Consider the following 20559-nt stretch of genomic DNA (forward strand, 5'->3'; position numbering starts at 1 on the left):
CATTTTTAAGCTAGTGTCCGAGATAGCAAGTCGAACACTTCCGATATTTAGTTAGTAACTTGATTGTTTTTATAATTAAGTCGAACGCTACAGGTATTATGTTGGGCGCCCAAGATATTGTAATTGAGGCTCGAGATATAATGTCTAGCGCTTCAGATGATATCAGTGATATTGTTGACTTTTTTCAAAACTCAAATGATGAAATCATAATCTTTCAGTCAGTTTAATTGAAGTCTGGAGCTGGCATGTCAGTTAACTGCTAGTAGTCTGTTGTTATTTATGTATTATTGTCATTTTGTTTATTTTCTTTGGTTACATCTTCTGACATCAGACTCGGACTTCTCTTGCACTGAATTTTAATGTGCGCATTGTTATGCGTTTACTTTTCTACATTGGTTAGAGGTATAGGGGGAGGGTTGAGATCTCACAAACATGTTTAACCCCGCCGCATTTTTGCGCCTGTCCCAAGTCAGGAGCCTATGGCATTTGTTAGTCTTGTATTATTTTAATTTTAGTTTCTTGTGTACAATTTGGAAATTAGTATGGCGTTCATTATCACTCAACTAGTATAAATTTGTTTAGGGGCCAGCTGAAGTACGCCTCCGGGTGCGGGAATTTCTCGCTACATTGAAGACCTGTTGGTGACCTTCTGCTGTTTTTTTTTATTTAGTCGGGTTGTTGTCTCTTTGACACATTCCCCATTTCCATTCTCAATTTTACGTATGGTTTGGGTTATAGGTTGAGATCTAGACATTATAAGCATAGTGCTCATTAGTTTAGCCTTGGTATAAAACACATAGTGCTCAGGACGATGAATATTGAAAAAGGAAAAAGAAACCGAATAAGGAAATGAAAATCGAATAAGGAACTAGAAACCGAATAAGGAAATCGAAACCGAATAAGGAAATAGAAACCCAATAAGGAAATAGAAACCCAATAAGGAAATAGAATCCGATTCAGGTAATAGAAACCGAAAAAGGAAATGAATATGAAAAAGGAAATGAAAATCGAATAAGGAAAAGGAAATTGAATAAGGAAACAAAAAAAATGAGGAAAACAAAAATTTGAAAAAAAAAAAAAATTGAGGAAAAAAAATTTGAGGAAAAAAAAATTTAGTTTGGACTTGTAATATTTTTCAAAATTGAATATCGAAATAGGAAAAAGGAACCGAATAAGGAAATGGAAATCGAATAAGGAAATGGAAATCGAATAAGGAAATGAAAATCCAATAAGGAAATAGAAACCGAATAAGGAAATAGAAACCGAATAAGGAAACAGCAATCGAATAAGGAAATGAAAATCGAATAAGGAAATAGAAACCGAATAAGGAAATAGAAACTGAAAAAGGAAATGAATATTGAAAAAGGAAAAAGAAACCGAATAAGGAAATGGAAATCGAATAAGGAAATGGAAATCGAATAAGGAAATGAAAATCCAATAAGGAAATAGAAACCGAATAAGGAAATAGAAACCGAAAAAGGAAATGAATATTGAAAAAGGAAAAAGAAACCGAATAAGGAAATGAAAATCGAATAAGGAACTAGAAACCGAATAAGGAAATCGAAACCGAATAAGGAAATAGAAACCCAATAAGGAAATAGAAACTAAATAAGGAAATAGAAACCAAAAAAGAAAATGAATATTGAAAAAGGAAAAAGAAACCGAATAAGGAAAAAGAAACCGAATAAGGAAATAGAAACCGAATAAGGAAATAGAAACTGAATAAGGAAATAGAAACCGAAAAAGGAAATGAATATTGAAAAAGGAAAAAGAAACCGTATAAGGAAATGGAAATTGAATAAGGAAATGAAAATCCAATAAGGAAATAGAAACCGAATAAGGAAATGAAAATTGAATAAGGAAAAAGAAATCAAATAAGGAAACAGAAACCGAATTAGGAAAAAGAAACCGAAAAAGGAAATGAATATTGAAAAAGGAAAAAGAAACCGAATAAGGAAATGAAATTTGAATAAGGAAATTGAAATCGAATAAGGAAATGAAAATCCAATAAGGAAATAGAAACCGAATAAGGAAATAGAAACCGAAAAAGGAAATGAATATTGAAAAAGGAAAAAGAAACCGAATAAGGAATGGATATCGAATAAGGAAATGGAAATCGAATAAGGAAATGAAAATCCAATAAGGAAATAGAAACCGAATAAGGAAATAGAAACCGAAAAAGGAAATGAATATTGAAAAAGGAAAAAGAAACCGAATAAGGAAATAGAAACCGAATAAGGAACTAGAAACCGAATAAGGAAATTGAAACCGAATAAGGAAATAGAAACCCAATAAGGAAATAGAAACTAAATAAGGAAATAGAAACCGAAAAAGTAAATGAATATTGAAAAAGGAAAAAGAAACCGAATAAGGAAAAAGAAACCGAATAAGGAAATAGAAACCGAATAAGGAAATAGAAACTGAATAAGGAAATAGAAACCGAATAAGGAAATAGAAACTGAATAAGGAAATAGAAACCGAAAAAGGAAATGAATATTGAAAAAGGAAAAAGAAACTGTATAAGGAAATGGAAATTGAATAAGGAAATGAAAATCCAATAAGGAAATAGAAACTGAATAAGGAAATGAAAATTGAATAAGGAAAAAGAAATCAAATAAGGAAACAGAAACCGAATAAGGAATTAGAAATGAAAAAGGAAATGAATATTGAAAAAGGAAAAAGAAACCAAATAAGGAAATGAAAATCGAATAAGGAACTAGAAACCGAATAAGGAAATCGAAACCGAATAAGGAAATCGAAACCGAATAAGGAAATCGAAACCGAATAAGGAAATCGAAACCCAATAAGGAAATAGAAACTAAATAAGGAAATAGAAACCGAAAAAGTAAATGAATATTGAAAAAGGAAAAAGAAACCGAATAAGGAAAAAGAAACCGAATAAGGAAATAGAAACCGAATAAGGAAATAGAAACTGAATAAGGAAATAGAAATCGAAAAAGGAAATGAATATTGAAAAAGGAAAAAGAGACTGTATAAGGAAATGGAAATTGAATAAGGAAATGAAAATCCAATAAGGAAATAGAAACGGAATAAGGAAATGAAAATTGAATAAGGAAAAAGAAATCAAATAAGGAAACAGAAACCGAATAAGGAAATAGAAATGAAAAAGGAAATGAATATTGAAAAAGGAAAAAGAAACCGAATAAGGAAACAGAAACCGAATAAGGAAATAGAAATGAAAAAGGAAATGAATATTGAAAAAGGAAAAAGAAACCGAATAAGGAAATGAAAATCGAATAAGGAACTAGAAACCGAATAAGGAAATCGAAACAGAATAAGGCAATCGAAACCGAATAAGGAAATCGAAACCGAATAAGGAAATCGAAACCCAATAAGGAAATAGAATCCGATTCAGGGAATAGAAACCGAAAAAGGAAATGAATATGAAAAAGGAAATGAAAATCGAATAAGGAAAAAGAAATTGAACAAGGAAACGAAAAAAAATGAGGAAAAAAAAAATTTGAGAACAAAAATTTGAGAAAAAAAAATTTTCAGGAAAAAAATTTTGAGGAAAAAAAATTTGAGGAAAAAAAAATTTGAGGAAAAAAAAAATTTGAGAAAAAAAAAAAATTGAGGAAAAAAATTTTGAGGAAATTTTGAGGAAAAAAAAATTTTGAGGAAAAAAAATTTTGAAGCAAAAAAAAATTTAGTTTGGACTTGTAATATTTTTCAAAATTGAATATCGAAATAGGAAAAAGGAACCGAATAAGGAAATGGAAATCGAATAAGGAAATGGAAATCGAATAAGGAAATGAAAATCCAATAAGGAAATAGAAACCGAATAAGGAAATAGAAACCGAATAAGGAAATAGAAACCGAATAAGGAAACAGCAATCGAATAAGGAAATGAAAATCGAATAAGGAAAAAGAAACCGAATAAGGAAATAGAAACCGAAAAAGGAAATGAATATTGAAAAAGGAAAAAGAACCAAATAAGGAAATGGAAATCGAATAAGGAAATGGAAATCGAATAAGGAAATGAAAATCCAATAAGGAAATAGAAACCGAATAAGGAAATAGAAACCGAAAAAGGAAATGAATATTGAAAAAGGAAAAAGAAACCGAATAAGGAAATGAAAATCGAATAAGGAACTAGAAACCGAATAAGGAAATCGAAACCGAATAAGGAAATAGAAACCCAATAAGGAAATAGAAACTAAATAAGGAAATAGAAACCGAAAAAGTAAATGAATATTGAAAAAGGAAAAAGAAACCGAATATGGAAAAAAAAACGAATAAGGAAATAGAAACCGAAAAAGGAAATGAATATTGAAAAAGGAAAAAGAAACTGTATAAGGAAATGGAAATTGAATAAGGAAATGAAAATCCAAGAAGGAAATAGAAACCGAATAAGGAAATGAAAATTGAATAAGGAAAAAGAAATCAAATAAGGAAACAGAAACCGAATAAGGAAATAGAAATGAAAAAGGAAATGAATATTGAAAAAGGAAAAAGAAACCGAATAAGGAAATGAAAATCGAATAAGGAACTAGAAACCGAATAAGGAAATCGAAACCGAATAAGGAAATGGAAACCGAATAAGGAAATCGAAACCCAATAAGGAAATAGAATCCGATTCAGGGAATAGAAACCGAAAAAGGAAATGAATATGAAAAAGGAAATGAAAATCGAATAAGGAAAAAGAAATTGAATAAGGAAACGAAAAAAAATGTGGAAAAAAAAAATTTGAGAACAAAAACTTGAGAAAAAAAAAATTTTGAGGAAAAAAAATTTTGAGGAAAAAAAATTTGAGGAAAAAAAAATTTGAGGAAAAAAAAATTTGAGAAAAAAAAAAATTGAGGAAAAAATGTTTGAGGAAAAAAAAATTTTGAGGAAAAAAAAATTTTGAGGAAAAAAAATTTTGAAGCAAAAAAAAATTTAGTTTGGACTTGTAATATTTTTCAAAATTGAATATCGAAATAGGAAAAAGGAACCGAATAAGGAAATTGAAATCGAATAAGGAAATAGAAATCGAATAAGGAAATGAAAATCCAATAAGGAAATAGAAACCGAATAAGGAAATAGAAACCGAATAAGGAAATAGAAACCGAATAAGGAAACAGCAATCGAATAAGGAAATGAAAATCGAATAAGGAAATAGAAACCAAATAAGGAAATAGAAACCGAAAAAGGAAATGAATATTGAAAAAGGAAAAAGAAACCGAATAAGGAAATGGAAATCGAATAAGGAAATGGAAATCGAATAAGGAAATGGAAATCGAATAAGGAAATGAAAATCCAATAAGGAAAAAGAAACCGAATAAGGAATTAGAAACCGAAAAAGGAAATGGATATTGAAAAAGGAAAAAGAAACCGAATAAGGAAATGAAAATCGAATAAGGAACTAGAAACTGAATAAGGAAATCGAAACCGAATAAGGAAATAGAAACCCAATAAGGAAATAGAATCCGATTCAGGGAATAGAAACCGAAAAAGGAAATGAATATGAAAAAGGAAATAAAAACCGAATAAGGAAAAAGAAATTGAATAAAGAAACGAAAAAAAATGAGGAAAAAAAAAATTTGAGAAAAAAAATTTGAGGAAAAAAAATTTTGAGGAAAAAAAATTTGAGAAAAACAAAATTTTGAGGAAAAAAAATTTGAGGAAAAAAAAATTTGAGGAAAAAAAAAATTTGAGAAAAAAAAAAATTGAGGAAAAAAAATTTGAGGAAAAAAAAATTTCGAGGAAAAAAAATTTTGAGGAAAAAAAAATTTTGAGGAAAAAAAATTTTGAGGAAAAAAAAATTTGAAGCAAAAAAAAATTTAGTTTGGACTTGTAATATTTTTCAAAATTTGAATATCGAAAAAGGAAAAAGGAAAAAGGAACCAACTTGTGTCTGGTAAAGTATTTACCTCTGGAAACAATGCGAATAACAATCATAATCATCAATTATTATAAGTAAACCTATAGCACAGAGCATCATTATATCTACATTGTTCTTCCAATTATATGTCTACGGTGCGAAGGCTGAAAAAAAAGCAATATTAACGACGATTCGTTGTCATGGATATAGTAAGATGTGGTATGAGTGTCAATAAGACAACAGTTACTGTCCATCCATGTCCAGGTACGGTCTTCAACGGAGTCGTGGCTCACACCACACATCAAGTTATAAAGGGCGCCAAAATGGTCTAACTATATAAAAAACAAGAAAAAAGAAACACTATGATACCATACCCATTTACACTCGTCTGCTCTTGTCTAACCAAATAATAATAGCGGTTTTGTTTCTTGTCCATTTGTGATTATAATGTATTTGTGCATTGCTACTTTGATAAGATAAATTCGACTATAAAGACTGAATGTACATTGTGTTTTTGTTCTTCTAGTTAGTTTTTTACTTTATTGCTTCTTTATATATGTATTATCTTTCTTATCTATTGGTACTGATACGATTTTATCAACCTTTCAAACTAATTTCGACATTTTAAAGCTATGTCACTGTCCCATGTAAGAAAAGTTAAAATTTGAATCAATATTTTGTAAGCCTATATTTTAAGAAAACCATAAAAGTACAATTTTAACAGTAAATCACACTGCTAGTTTTTGTTCTTTTTACTGGACGACATTCAATATCATGATCAGAAAGGCACGTACCTTTACAGTGTTGAGATATATTTATAACTTCCATTGTACATTTCCTGTATTTGATTATACTGAGCTGCATGCTGATAGATACGTCTTAATATTCCTATTACTTTGCGGCCTTTTTATTTGTTTCCCCATGGTCGTCATACACGTCCACTGTTTTCCCCCCGTTGACAAGCTGAGTCCTTGAATAAATTAAAGAGACTTTTTTTTTTTTTTTCAAAATATTGTAGAATTAAATTTTCTCCTCACAATTGAGTGAAAAATGCCAGAAAAGGATGTAAAAAGTAAAATAACAAAAGCATTAAACTCCCAGGAAAATTTATGAATATAATGCTGGCTGCTTGCTTCTAATACATTCTTCATTTAAATGATATACATATGATTATATTATTAACTATTGTTATAATTTATAATAAAAGCATTATTCTATGAGTTTTTTTGTATGTATGTGTTTTAAATGAATTATTATCATCAATAGTACAAAAACTGCATGTCCTTTTTATTTTAAGGAGTTGGACTACAATGGGTTCTCTATGGAAAATATCGGTAGTCTTTTCAATAATATTTGAATAAAACTATTTTCATTGATGATCCAATAATCTGTGTGTACTAAGATAACGTTACTTACTGAATAAACTGACCACTATGTGAGGTCAGACAGTGTAAGGTCAGACGGTCAGGTCATATTTCATCATACTTATTCCAAATAATGACGGATTACTGACTTTAACAATTACAATGCAACCATCCGATTAACTTTAAGTACTGTATGATAACAAGATAAAGAGACTTACTGCGTATGGGATGTAATTTTGAGTAAATGACCCAAAGGGAACCTGTATAGTTCAACATGGACAGGAGTGTCTTTAATCGTGTCGCTTCTTTGTGTCTTTTGAACATCTTAACTGTAAAGTATAGCAAACTACTAAAGTAAACGTTTAATCTATTTTCAAAATGATGATTGATTACCGTTTGACTTATTCTAGTGTATCAAGACGAGAACAAATTAGCAAATATATTTTTGAATATCCAATAAGGGCTATGATAGAGGAAGAAACTATAGAACCCTCAAGCAGTTCTTTCAATGGTTCTTTGGTGTGCAGAGAGCCATACATTTTAACCTCACGATGTATCGGAATATCTCTCTTTTAACGTCTCCACACTCTGACCAGACGTGACTGCGTATTAACACGTCCTGTACTGCCCTACCAAATGGATGTACTGCTTGTATGAAGTCCAATAATGCCTTTATTTCTATGTTCCAGGCAACTGGATTCATCATCGAAAATTGTCAGTGAAGCATACGTAAACAAAATATTTAAAAAAACAAAAAAATATCAAGGTAAACTTTAAAAGGAAGTGGTCCATCAAATTTGACAAAACCAAACTATAGACTATGTCAACCAACGGAATGAATTTACAACTCCACATATAGTTCTTAGAGATCGTATATTGACCTCTAAAAGTCGGTTGATTTTGTCATTGACATTTCTCAAAAATCTTCTTTTTATTCACATAATGTAAAAAAAACAAGTTATTAGCTCTGTATTGATTTCCCTGCAACATCGCGACCATACCATACTCTTTTTGCGTTAAAAGTTCAGTTATGTTAAGTAATAATTGTATATTTAATTCCACAATACTTATCGTATCTGCAGGCATGTTCCATAATTAGACGTACAGGTGCCATGTATTAATATGATGAAGTCCTGTTTTGTTATGCAAAAACGCAAAAATAGATATACTACGTTATAGTCAATAATAAGCTCATCAAGGTCGTATGTCATATTGTTATGTTTCATTAGTAATATCTACAAAATATGCTTTTATAACCAACAGTTGATGGCTGATGGTTTCCGTTGACCTTGTCAAAAAGTATCAAAGGTCTGAATTAAAGAAGGCACGTAGAAGTAATTCGAATATGAAAGAGGGACGAAAAATACCAGAGGGACAGTCAAACTCATAAATCGAAAGACAGACGAAAGATAACAAATGGATATTCGACAAAAAAATGACAATGCAACGACAAAACAATGACAATGCAACGACAAAACAATGACAATGCAACGACAAAACATTGACAAACAACGAAAAGACAAACAACAGAACACGAAACACTAAACAAAAAATATAAAAAGTAAAATCACAAAAATACTGAACTTCGAGGAAAATACGAAACGGAAAGTTCTTAAACAAATGACAAAATCAAATAATAGAACACATCAAACGAATGGACAACTATCATGTAAGCTATTAAGTTTGATATAAAAATTAATAGATGTGGTATGATTGCAAATAAGATGATTATCCATCAGAGACCAATTGACAGTTAAAATATCAAGGTCACCATGCGGACTTCGATAATGAGCAAACACAATACCGCATTTCTAACTATATATAAAAGGCCCCGGAATGACATATATAAAACAATACAAACAAGAAAACTAAAGGTCTGATTAAAGTACAATACAATGAACAAAAACAAATATGATTTAAAGCAAAAAACGACAACCATTGAATTACATTCTCCTGACTTGGCACAGCACTTAGAAATTGTGATTGGGTTAAACATGTTTGGAGGCGCCAACTCTCCCATAACATGGGACATTTTAACAGTGGACATCCTTTAGTGACGAATATTTTCCAAGGATTTGTTTACCCCGGGACTTGACGGATAGAGGCGTTCAAATGCTTAAGATTGTTTAAAACTTACAGCACAATAAAGTCCTAATATCGAGTACTACAATACGGATGCTTGAGTCATTATCTTCATAGAAAAAGAAAATCAACAACTGTAATTTTAATACACAGGTATGAGTGATATAGTCGAATTTAAATAATAACAAAAATTGACGCCTACAAATTTATTTAAATGTTGGCATAAATTATTGTACACTAGCCCAACAGGATTTATATCATTATATCATTATATATTTGTATATGACAATAATGAATCAATATTGTTTATTCCTTTTTTGGAACAGGTATTTTTAAAGGCGAGAGATTAAACAAGATATTTTAGTCCCAAATCTTTACTTATTTGGAGTTATGTGTTCACTTAAACTATCACGGAAATATGAATACATGTAAAAGAAAAGTTATGACTACTTTTTGCCCCTTGTATTCGAATATCAAAATGTGTAATTATAATTCTCATAAATAACATCTGCGTGATGCACTATCACAGGACACTATCTATCAGATATCAATAATCATATTTTAAAATTGTGTCTTGTATATGTATTTGTATTTGCTTTAGAGCATCTAACTTTGACCATCACAAAATAGTCTCATTTGAACATTTGGTCATATAAATTGCAGCCTGATCAAAAGATAATTTGCTACAAGATATCTTTTTCAGAGATTTTAATTTGGGTGCGTGTTGTTTTGGGTAAAACATTGACTCATTACTACATAATTAAGAATGTGCAATAAAGTGACAATTATTATCTTGTATGCTGTGTTGTTTCCTAACTGTCTTCACAATTGAGTGTCTATTATGTTTGGTCATCATATACCACGCAAAATTTTTCCCCTTTTTTCAATTATGCGATAAATTCTCATTTTCCGTTTTTTTTTCGTTTTTTTTCGGATCATTTCAATTTACCTTGCAAAGGACGGGTTTTTTGTTGGACATTTTAATAGTGTTGAATAATCTAACTGGTGTTCATCTTTCTTTCTTTTTCTTTTTCTTTATATATAGATTATTTGAAAAATCGGAGTTCATAATTGCGTTTTCGGGATTCACCGTTTGGGACTTTAAAGTATCGCACTAAATAAACAAATAAACGCAAAAATTACTTTCATTGCAAAATTTTGGAATGCCCCGGCTATATGATTTACGTATGTAGAGAACTTACCGAGACCAAAACTAAACTGCTAAATGGAATAACATAATCTACGCCTGATGATGTTGGGTTTTGGCATTCTCATGCAACACTGAATCATTGGTAACACACCAAACAAGATGTACTGGCAATATGTTACACTGTTAAATGGAAATTGGTAGTCTTTCCAAATAGTTGATATTTTATGGAACAACACGTGGAATAATTGACATTTCACCGTAAAACGATTTTAATAACGATCTAGGTGTCGTAATGTGAATAACGCTCGTTAATTATTTTTAACTTTGTACAGAAATAAACAAAGGGTTTTCTCGGTTGACCAGAGACGATTGTAAATGTTTTGAACTATCTATGGGGGTGTGTTTTAGCTCACCATATATGTATATGTATATATATATATGCTTTTGTCTGCATATAAAGACAATGATCCGAGAATTCCTGAAAAAAAAATTTATCTAGGAAAACGATGCATTTTAATTTCTCTTTTTTTATGAAGACAGCTAAAGGTTTAAATGAAATCTGTTTACTCTACCAAAAAAATAAGACAATGAATAATCGATTACAACAAACATGTTTTAAAGATCTTAAGTCTTGTCATATATATAGTCATCTACTATTATTGCTCCACCTTTCTCTCCACTCTACATTATTTCATCTCCTTGATTATGAATTTTAGCGTGTAATTGAACTTTAAAAACTAAGATAAATGACTACAGACATGCTTTGTACTACCGATCAAATGTAGAACAGTGCACTGAACGTCTGATTTAACCGAGCACTCTCATTGGGTTAATGCACTCTATATGTTGGGAGAATTTGACATATTTCACTGAGAAGAACATAACTTTAGTAGTTATAATATTTTATGACTGCACGGTTAAAGAAATATTTATTTTACGCTTTATTTGGAAATTGTATTGTTTATTTGATATGCAATTAAAAAATTAAAATGAAAATGTATATGTGTCAAGGACAAATACCTTCGACTTTGATAAATATTGGCCAATCAAAATCCAGTAAAATTCCTTTTTGTTGTTGTACGTATAAATGAGAAGTGATTTTTCAACGGAACTCAGAATATATATATCATTGTTCATAAAGCACGTGGATTACTGCGTTACGAAATTTTTATTCTTTATTGGTACGAGATTACAAAATGACTTTTCCTGAAGAAATTGATGTTCTCATGGATTCAAACAGGTAAGACATTTAATATAATATATTATAGATTTACTTTTTTATGAAGATATATAGACTGTGATTTTTTTTTTAGCAAACTGCAGTCAAAATATTTTAAACAATGATGCATCGAGGGAAAATACACAAGGACATGGGGTCATTCTTTTTGAATGCATTTAAAGAAGCGCTAAAAATACTTACTTTGAAAAATGTGTAATTTATTTTTTTAAAAAGGGTAAAGAGTGTACACAATCGTTCCGAGCAGGTGCAACCCTGAGTTAGAATCCGCTTTTGCTGAGAAAAATTCCCTCACGAAGTATTCATTCTTCCTAACTGTTTGGGCTACTTATAATGAATATGATTTTCTCAGAGGATTTTCTTAACAGAACTGTCCATGTTTCAGGGTCAATATAATGTCCTATGTATGTTCCCCCATTAGTTCTATTCTTTTACATGAAACCTTTTGAAATGGAATTGCAGTTCACGATATATTTAATGAAAAATATGGTAATGAATTAGGCTATTGACATGCTCATAGTGTCTTGATCGAAATTAAAAAAATAAATTCAGATTATAAATTTCTAAAGTGCATCTAGGAATAAAATGACATGAACATGATGGAACACAAGATTAATTTGCATATTACCAAGTCCTCGTGATTCCTGGTGTCTATATATGAAAACTCGTGATAAAACTTGCTCGTTCTAACCCAGTACACATCAACCCAAGACACGTCTGCTGTTGTATGACGTCAAACCGTATTGACTGATTTAAACTGCCAGATCATATCAGCTGATGTGGAAGGTGTGCTATAAATAGAAATGGGGAATTTACCTTAATGTTGTTTACCTTTTATTTTTACAGAAATATTGTCAACAATTTGGGATTTGCGTTGAAAGAAGTCTTAAAAAAAGGTCAAAAAGAGGACAGAGTTGTTGCTGGTGTTTATGAATGTGCCAAAATATTACAGAAGTAAGTCGATTTTTTGTAAACAATGTAAAAAGAAAATAAATGGGAAAAATTATGCATACTAACAATAGAAGCAATTTTGAAAAATCTTTGGGTCAATATTATGTTTATATATAGAAAATAAATCAAGGTCGCTGACTAAGACTCTGGAGAATATATTTTTTTTCTATATATAGAGATATGTTAATGCGCAATTTGATTAAAATTCAGATTATATTGCACTAATAACGTAATAACCACACGGTGATAAAAAATCCCCGAATTTATTATGTTCGAGTATCTTATATCATTAGAAAGTTTAATAAAGAACAAAATCTTTTAATGAATATTGCTAAAGAATATTTATTTTAAAAAACAATCAATGTTATAACTTTAATACTAATCTTAAACTCTCTATTGTAGCTCCCCAGAAAATGTTGGACTTTGCTTGCTGCAAAATAAAACAGAAGATGTTACAGTGCAAATTCATCAGAAACTTGTGGAAGCATTTTGTTGGGAAAACGACATTGAAGTTATCAAGGTGATTAATTATGAATATATTGTTTTTAAAAATTAAAGGTCATCAAAAAACATAGAAATATAGTAAAGTCAGAGCTGAAAAAAAAGTAAAGAATTATTTTCTATTATCACAAATAATAGTAAACTTTGTGTTGTCAAAAGAAAATGGATAAAAATCTAAATGATTATAATGTTAATTCGTAGGTTTGAATTGACATTCACAATACTTACCTTATTTATTTTGCTTTTTAGGTCGATTGTTTGAAAACTGTCGAAAGCGTGCTTTCACCAACAAATAAAGCAGATGGCAGTGAAGAAATAGACTGTGTTCTGATACACAATGATAATTCCGACAGTATTGAAGAGTTCATCAACAATTACTACCCCATGTCACAGTGTACAGTTGTCCGGTTACCTGATTGATAATAATTACAGTGCCTATGACCTTTCACCAGGTAATTACATGAAAAGCTCTGCATAATTAGTTTTAAGATTAAACAAAAACCAGTTAGAAGCAAAACAAAGGATAATGTAAAAACAATATCGAGAAAAAGGCCATGATCTCACAATTTTCACTTCTAAAATGCAAAAATAATAAAAATTTTGCATTTATATAAAGGTGTTATTTTTATAGTTAGAATAATATAAAAACAATACGCAGAAATGTTGAGATGTCTCTATGATGTCATGAAAATGTTGTTCTTCGTTATATTTGACCTTTGAGTATTTTTGTACAGACGCTTATTGTTGTTGTTTGTATGAATCATCTTGAAGTATTTAAAGCTGTTGCTTTATTGATAACAAGATCACAAAATGAGACCAGTATTAACGGAGTTCTCAAATAATAAAAGAAGTTTGAAGCACTGAATCAGTTGTGTAAAATAGAACTATCAACATACATAAATGCTAATATATGACAAACCAACGTTGTTTAAACATTTTAAGCATTTCTTGTTATGCAAAAGATTGCATTCAACATGAATATGATGATTGAGTGCAAGTACATTATTTGTAATAAACATAACTTCATTTTTTTTGCAGGAAACCAAACCTGGATATTTAGAAGTCATTAAAGATTCGTTATTTATACGATCAATATAGAGTTCTTGTGACCTATGCACCTAATAATAAGACCTGGTGATAGCATGTTGCTGTATGAAAACTCGACCAATGGTTATCAATAAAAACCTGTACTTCAGAACTAACGTGAGGAGGAGTATGCAGTACTGATTCGGTCTCGCAGTACTGATTCGGTTTCTCGAAAACTGTGTAACATTTGTAACATTTCACTACTGACAATCATTATTCTTAATACAAATCTGTATTTATATGCAATTAAAAATTTTATATATTTTTTTGGTTTTACTTCTTTATTTACTTTAAACAAAATGGAGGGAAAGGAGGACATAACTAAAGATGACTTGAATTAAATTCAAACATAGTTTCTAATCAAATGTCAAAATCAAAAGCCCGAACATATCAAAAGAATGGGTATCAACTGTCATATTCCTGACTTGGTACAGGCATTTTCTTTGACGAAAATGGTGGATTCAACCCGGTTTTATAGCTAGCTAAATATCTCACTTGTATAACAGTCGCAAACAATTCTATTATATTGACAACGATGTAAAACTGTAGCTTTTTAATGTTTGTTATTTATGTGAACAAAGTTAGGATAACGATTTGGGCGACACATGTTAGTTTTCCGTTTTCACTCAATTGAAGGACTTAATTCAATAACTTCTGTTCATTTATATCAAATCTCGAATCCGACACACGTATGTCATTCTAGTAGATCAATTGAAATAATTTACCCTGGTACACATATTGTAGTTCGTTATATTATAGTTCGTTTCTGTGTGTGTTGCATTTTAGTGTTGGGTTTCTGTTGTGTCGTAGTTCTCTTATATTTGATGTATTTCCCTCAGTTTAAGTTTGTAACCCAGATTTGTTTTTATCTCAATCGATTGATGAATTTCGAACAGCGGTATACTAGTTGCATTCATTTATACATTCAACGTTATGTATTCCCCATTATGCAGACACTATACATAGGGGAAAAGATGGTACTTTGAGATTCTTTTCATGACTCCTAAATGGAGAAACGACTTACATTCTTTCTACCTTTTAAAATGGTGTTAATTATATTCAAAAACAAAAAATACACCTGAAATGCAGAAATATCAGTTATATGGACACTAACTATATACAAAATTCTATAGTACACCTGAAGTGCAGAAATATCAGTTACATGGATTCTTACTATATACAAAAATCAATAGCAGACCTGCAGTGAAGAACTATCAGTTAGATGGATTCGAACTATATACAAAAATCTATATTACACTTGAAGTGCAGAAATATCAGTTTAGTAAATTCTGAATATATATATACAAAAAATCAATAGAACTTTTAAGTGCAGAAATATAAGTTAATTAGATTGTAATTATATCAAAATATCGGTAGTACACTTTAAGTGCAGAAACATTAGTTTCAAGTCCCTATAATAAAGGACACATGTCGTATTAGACATATGTTACTAAGTTTATGGAAATTATGTATAAGCAAAAGTGTCTTTAGAACATTGAGTGGTGTTATTTGACGAATTTAAATAATGCTTTTTCATCTAGTCTAAGAAAAATACTCATCTTTCCTGTTTACGATTAGCGTTAATTAGACCTTCAAAATGTATGCCTAATATAAAAAAATTTATATCGTGTCTATAATTATACAAACTAAACTCGAACTTTAAATATTTCCTAAAGTTATAATTAGATTCATGTAAGTCACTTAAAATAGGCAATGTAAATTTGCTACAGGAAGTTTTTTTTCAAAATCAAAATATAACTTTATTTTTATGTTTTTGTGTTTGAGGAAATTTCAGACATTTGCAGACATCTTGCTATAAACAATAAAAGATATTCAGTAAATGAAACAAACAAAATTCAGTATTTTATTTGGAAAGCTTAATTAAGCGACGGTACTTTAAGTATGAACGAAACATTTAATTTGAAGATACTTGTTTTTATCATATATTAAGATTTAGATTCAATGTTTAATTCAAGTAACGCCACTTGTAATACTTGCAGGGAGTTATGTATGATGACAGTGATCGAAATTTGATTTATAAATCACGTGCTATTGATACCACAACTTTATGTGTCTATGAAGTCTGCTGTTTATTGTCATTCACTTTGAAAAAGATCGGATTGTATATGTCCCTTGCCACATTTCTATATTTGAAAACATATCAAACTATAAATATTTCAGATCGTCTATATTTAAACTGTCTCATTTATCAATTCATTAAAAGAAGGAAGTATGAGAGCAATGTTATTGTCCATTAATTCCAAAAATAGTAAATTTGTTTAATCCTTGTAAAATAATATTAGCTATATTGACAAATAAATTGATAATATTTTGATAAATATATTGATAAATAAACTTAGGATGATATCGTCTAGTGAATAACTAAACTCAACGATTGAAACAGAAAGTCTGTTTTGCAAATCACTATGTCATCAACATATTAAAATAATGTTAACGGTGCTATACATATTTATAGCACCATATGCGCGCATTTAAACAACTAATGTCTCTCCAGTGAAGCGTATGGCCAACATATTTAAAAAATTATTATATTATATTATAAAATTCAAAATCTTATACAAATTGACGAGCTGATAAAACCAAACAAACAAATAGACAAATAACACCCGAATCCGCACAAGGAATAAGGACAATCCTTTTTTTTTTACATGTTACGGGCTTTTTGCTTGCATTGTAGTTTTATAGCAAACTCAGTTATGAGTCAATGAGTTTACATGAACAAGACGTGTACCTAAATCATTAGTTGTAGACCAAATCAAATACGACGTTGATCTATTCAGTTAATTATATCGTTAAGACAGTTCAGTTCATTTGTTGATACATTGTGGATTTCACGCCAATCAAGTTTCAGTAGTATTTATTCTGCAATTTACGGATTGGCAAAGAATAATTGCTACGCGAGTTATTTAGTGTGCACCACATTTTTCATGTTATTTCGAATAGGCATATCAAATACTACATTTAGTTCTACTAATTTAATATTAAATTCCTTTTTAAACCAGAGTAAACTATGAAAAAACGTAAACGACGTCACGGTCACATGACTAAACAATGAGCTGATTACATAAACATCGTCAGGCAATCAGAAGACGCTTAACATCCAACATTATATGAAAACTATTATAATATTACTTTGAGGTTATATGTAAGCAGAAAAATATATGCGTATTAATATGTATGGTACCAATAAAAGAAAATCATTAAAAAAGCAAGGCCTATAACTCTGTACGCCAGATGCACGCTTCGTCTTCAAAATACTCATCATGGTCAGTGACGTTCGAATTAACAAAAGTAATAAGGTTCAAAGCTTAAAAACATTCAGGACTAAAATTCCGAAAGGTTTTGCAAAATACTTACTAAGGATATTATTAACTAGGTGGGGTAAATATTTTCTATAAACTATTTGATTTGATGATACCCGACATTTTAGCAATGAACTTATCTTTTCTTGTAGCAAACTACTTTTTTGATCAGGCTGCGCATCATATTCAAATACTAATGACAATGTTTCAAGAAACTATTTTAGCAATGTAGTATTGAATTAAATTGTCGAAATTAGAAGCCCGAATCAAACTTTGTCCTGCACAATTTGAAAATATGAATATCAATACATACAAGCATTGTGTCATGTGAAAACACTTCTGACGAATTTCATTTGATAGATCTATAAATTCACCTTTCGATATTTGAATTTAAGGGGTCAAAAAGTGGTCTTATCATATTTTCTCTTTTAACATGTATTCATATTTCCTTGATTATTTGCGTGATTAAATAAGTCCCATGAATTAATATTCGGTGTTGAAATATCTAGTCTAATCACTCGCCTTTGATAATACCCGTACCAAATAAGGCATACAAAATATTGATTCATTATTTTTATATACAAATATGTTATGATTTAAATCCTGTTGAAACTATTGTGCAATATCAGCATTTAAATAAACTTGTAGGCGACATTTCTGCAATATTTGAATAATACTATACCACACGTACCTGTACACATAACAATGAAGGAAACATATCAAATATATAACAGGTGTCGATTTTCTTTTCTAAGAAGACACTGACTCAAGAATCCGGATTGAAATGCTCGATATTTGGACTTTATTATACATTTAAACGCCTGTAAAGCGAAAAGCCCATGGAATGGAGTAAAATTAGGTGAATTTTTTAAAGAATTCTGAAACTAAAGTCACTTTTAGAAGTCCACTGATTTGAGTAATATATCATAAAAAGTAAATAATTTACATAAAATACAATCATCATGTAGTAATTTAAAATATCCTTGATGTGGTTTTTGGTAAAACCGTTTGGAATTTTGAGTCTTCAATGATTTTCAACTTTGCATTTTATATTTGCATATTAATATTTCTGATTGAGGCGTCACTTGCGAGTCTTTTGAACACGAAATGAGCGTATGGTTTTCAAATTTACAGGCATGGAATCTTTGATGATTGTATTTATTAAAACCGTATATTCATATACGGATATTTCCAAGCTTTTTAATCCAGTGCTTGTTGTGTTTTACATACATCATCAATTTTTTAAGATTGAGGTGTTTTATCTTTTGCATTTCGGGACTGTTTAAAGCTGACTATGCAAAAAGGGTTTTACTCATTGTTGAAGGCCGTATTGTGACATATAGTTGTCAACTTCTGTGTCATATTTTCCTCTTGTTGTGAGTTGTCTCATTGGCAATCATACTACATCCTTTTAGTTTTATATTTACTTATCCATATAAAGAAAAAATACAATAAAAATATGAATTATAGATTTATATTTCATTTCGAGATATAGATAGGTTCAAAATGAAAATGACGTTAAACATTCACAATTATTTTTTGCCAATCTGTGCATTGTACTAGTAACAGTATTGAAACTTGATCGACTGTCAAAGTATGAACCAATATAATGAACTGTGATTGTATATTATCATGGTATGGTTTAACTTAATAATTAGACGTCGGTAGACCACACGGGTTTGCACATTACACGATTTAATCAATGTGTAACCTTTCTGCTTGTTTAAAAAAAAAAAAAAAGTAGTTGTTTTTAAGCCTACAGATGCTATGCCTCAATGCTAATGGTTATCAAAGGTATCAGGATTATGATTTAGTACGCCAGACGCGCGTTTCGTCTACATAAGACTCATCAGTGACGCTCATATCAAAATTTTTATAAAGCCAAACAAGTACAAAGTTGAAGAGCATCAAGGATCCGAAATTCCGAAAGTTGTGCCAAATATGGCTAAGATAATATATGCCTGGAATAAGAAAATCCTTAGTTTTTCGAAAAACTCCAAGATTTGTAAACAGGAAATTTATAAAAATGACCACATTATTGATATTTATGACAACATCGAAGTGTTGACTACTGGGCTGGTGATACTCTCGGGGACGAAACGTCCACCAGCAGTGGCATCGACCCAGTGGTGTAAATAATTAACTCATTAGTTGCATGCTATGTTTATATAAAACTTTCTTATAAAGGAATGTGCTCTACATTTTTTTTATTAAAGATCTTCATTAACAGTCGAACAGAGCGTTGTAACCAAAACTGTTTTCATTAGAAGGATTCTATTTTGAAAAAAATGGTATGAAATAAGCTTTGGTTAAGGTGTCAATAACTAAATATATATTATGTTATATAAATGATTATATTTAACCTTTCCAAAGATGTTCGACAAAAACTATGACATTTGCTCACTAAGTTCTTTTGAAAAAAAAGAGAGAAAGACCGATTTGTATGTAAATCAATTTTAATGTTTTAATATATTTAGCACATCATGCAGTATACAACAGTTTACATTAGTTTTATTTGAGAAGAAATTATAATTTGAAAGCTGTTTGGTTTCACCTGGTATAAATTTAAAACGAATCTATTGAATTATTTTATTTTTACGGTAAGGGTTTAAAAAAGATTTCGCCTCAAGCATCACTGAAAAGACATCAATTGTGAAATACAGAACAACTATTACTATAGTTATAATGTCTCTATCTATGATGGTAGATTGTTAATCTTCGTATCATTAAATAGATCAGTAGTCCGTACTGATATGGTAATGTGGATAGTTTTTTAATTTGCATCCTGCAAAACGCTGACTTTTGTCCAGGTTTGGCTAAACAAATTGTCTTTTTCGATTAAATTAGCCCTCTAATGTTTACATTAAGTTTCGGCTGTTCAAACATTTAGGTCTACATCATCACTAGTTAGTTGTCAAAGTGCGCATCTAATGCAATGAAGTTAAGGTGAAGTCAATTTTCAATGGCTTAGGCTATTCTTTTATTTCCTTTTTTATCCTTTTTTCTCTTCAGGCTTATATACATATCTTGATTTCAAAATG

General features: G+C 30.0%; 1 protein-coding gene and 1 long non-coding RNA gene across 3 annotated transcripts in view; one reads left to right on the forward strand and one right to left on the reverse strand.

Annotated features, from left to right (window-relative positions):
• LOC134713777 (uncharacterized) overlaps positions 1–12506 on the reverse strand; it is a 33815-nt gene extending 21309 nt beyond the window's left edge. Inside the window, exons 1-3 of one of the 2 annotated variants that reach the window (XR_010106383.1) lie at positions 12286–12506; positions 6619–6794; positions 5874–5988 (exon numbers count right to left, since the gene is read on the reverse strand). This is a non-coding gene — a long non-coding RNA (uncharacterized LOC134713777). Of the gene's footprint in view, positions 1–5873; positions 6157–6618; positions 6795–12285 lie in introns of both variants that reach the window. The other variant, XR_010106382.1, reaches the window with a different exon arrangement.
• LOC134713766 (growth arrest and DNA damage-inducible protein GADD45 gamma-like) lies at positions 11503–14445 on the forward strand. The gene is made up of 5 exons (XM_063575057.1): positions 11503–11660; positions 12504–12611; positions 13011–13128; positions 13359–13561; positions 14148–14445. Exons 1-4 carry the CDS (start codon positions 11617–11619, stop codon positions 13527–13529), a joined length of 441 nt encoding a protein of 146 aa, XP_063431127.1. The 5' UTR covers positions 11503–11616; the 3' UTR covers positions 13530–13561; positions 14148–14445.
• Positions 14446–20559: the final 6114 nt, after the last annotated feature.

Source organism: Mytilus trossulus, chromosome 1 (assembly GCF_036588685.1).
Source record: "Mytilus trossulus isolate FHL-02 chromosome 1, PNRI_Mtr1.1.1.hap1, whole genome shotgun sequence".
In the NCBI taxonomy this organism is placed as follows: Eukaryota; Metazoa; Mollusca; class Bivalvia; order Mytilida; family Mytilidae; genus Mytilus; species Mytilus trossulus.

Excerpts from the sequence above, each read along its gene's own strand:
- LOC134713766 (XM_063575057.1), top strand. The coding sequence starts at position 11,617 with ATGACTTTTCCTGAAGAAATTGATGTTCTCATGGATTCAAACAG. Across the intron at positions 11,661-12,503 it reads GTTCTCATGGATTCAAACAG|AAATATTGTCAACAATTTGG; the intron begins GTAAGACATTTA and ends TTATTTTTACAG. Across the intron at positions 12,612-13,010 it reads TGTGCCAAAATATTACAGAA|CTCCCCAGAAAATGTTGGAC; the intron begins GTAAGTCGATTT and ends TCTCTATTGTAG.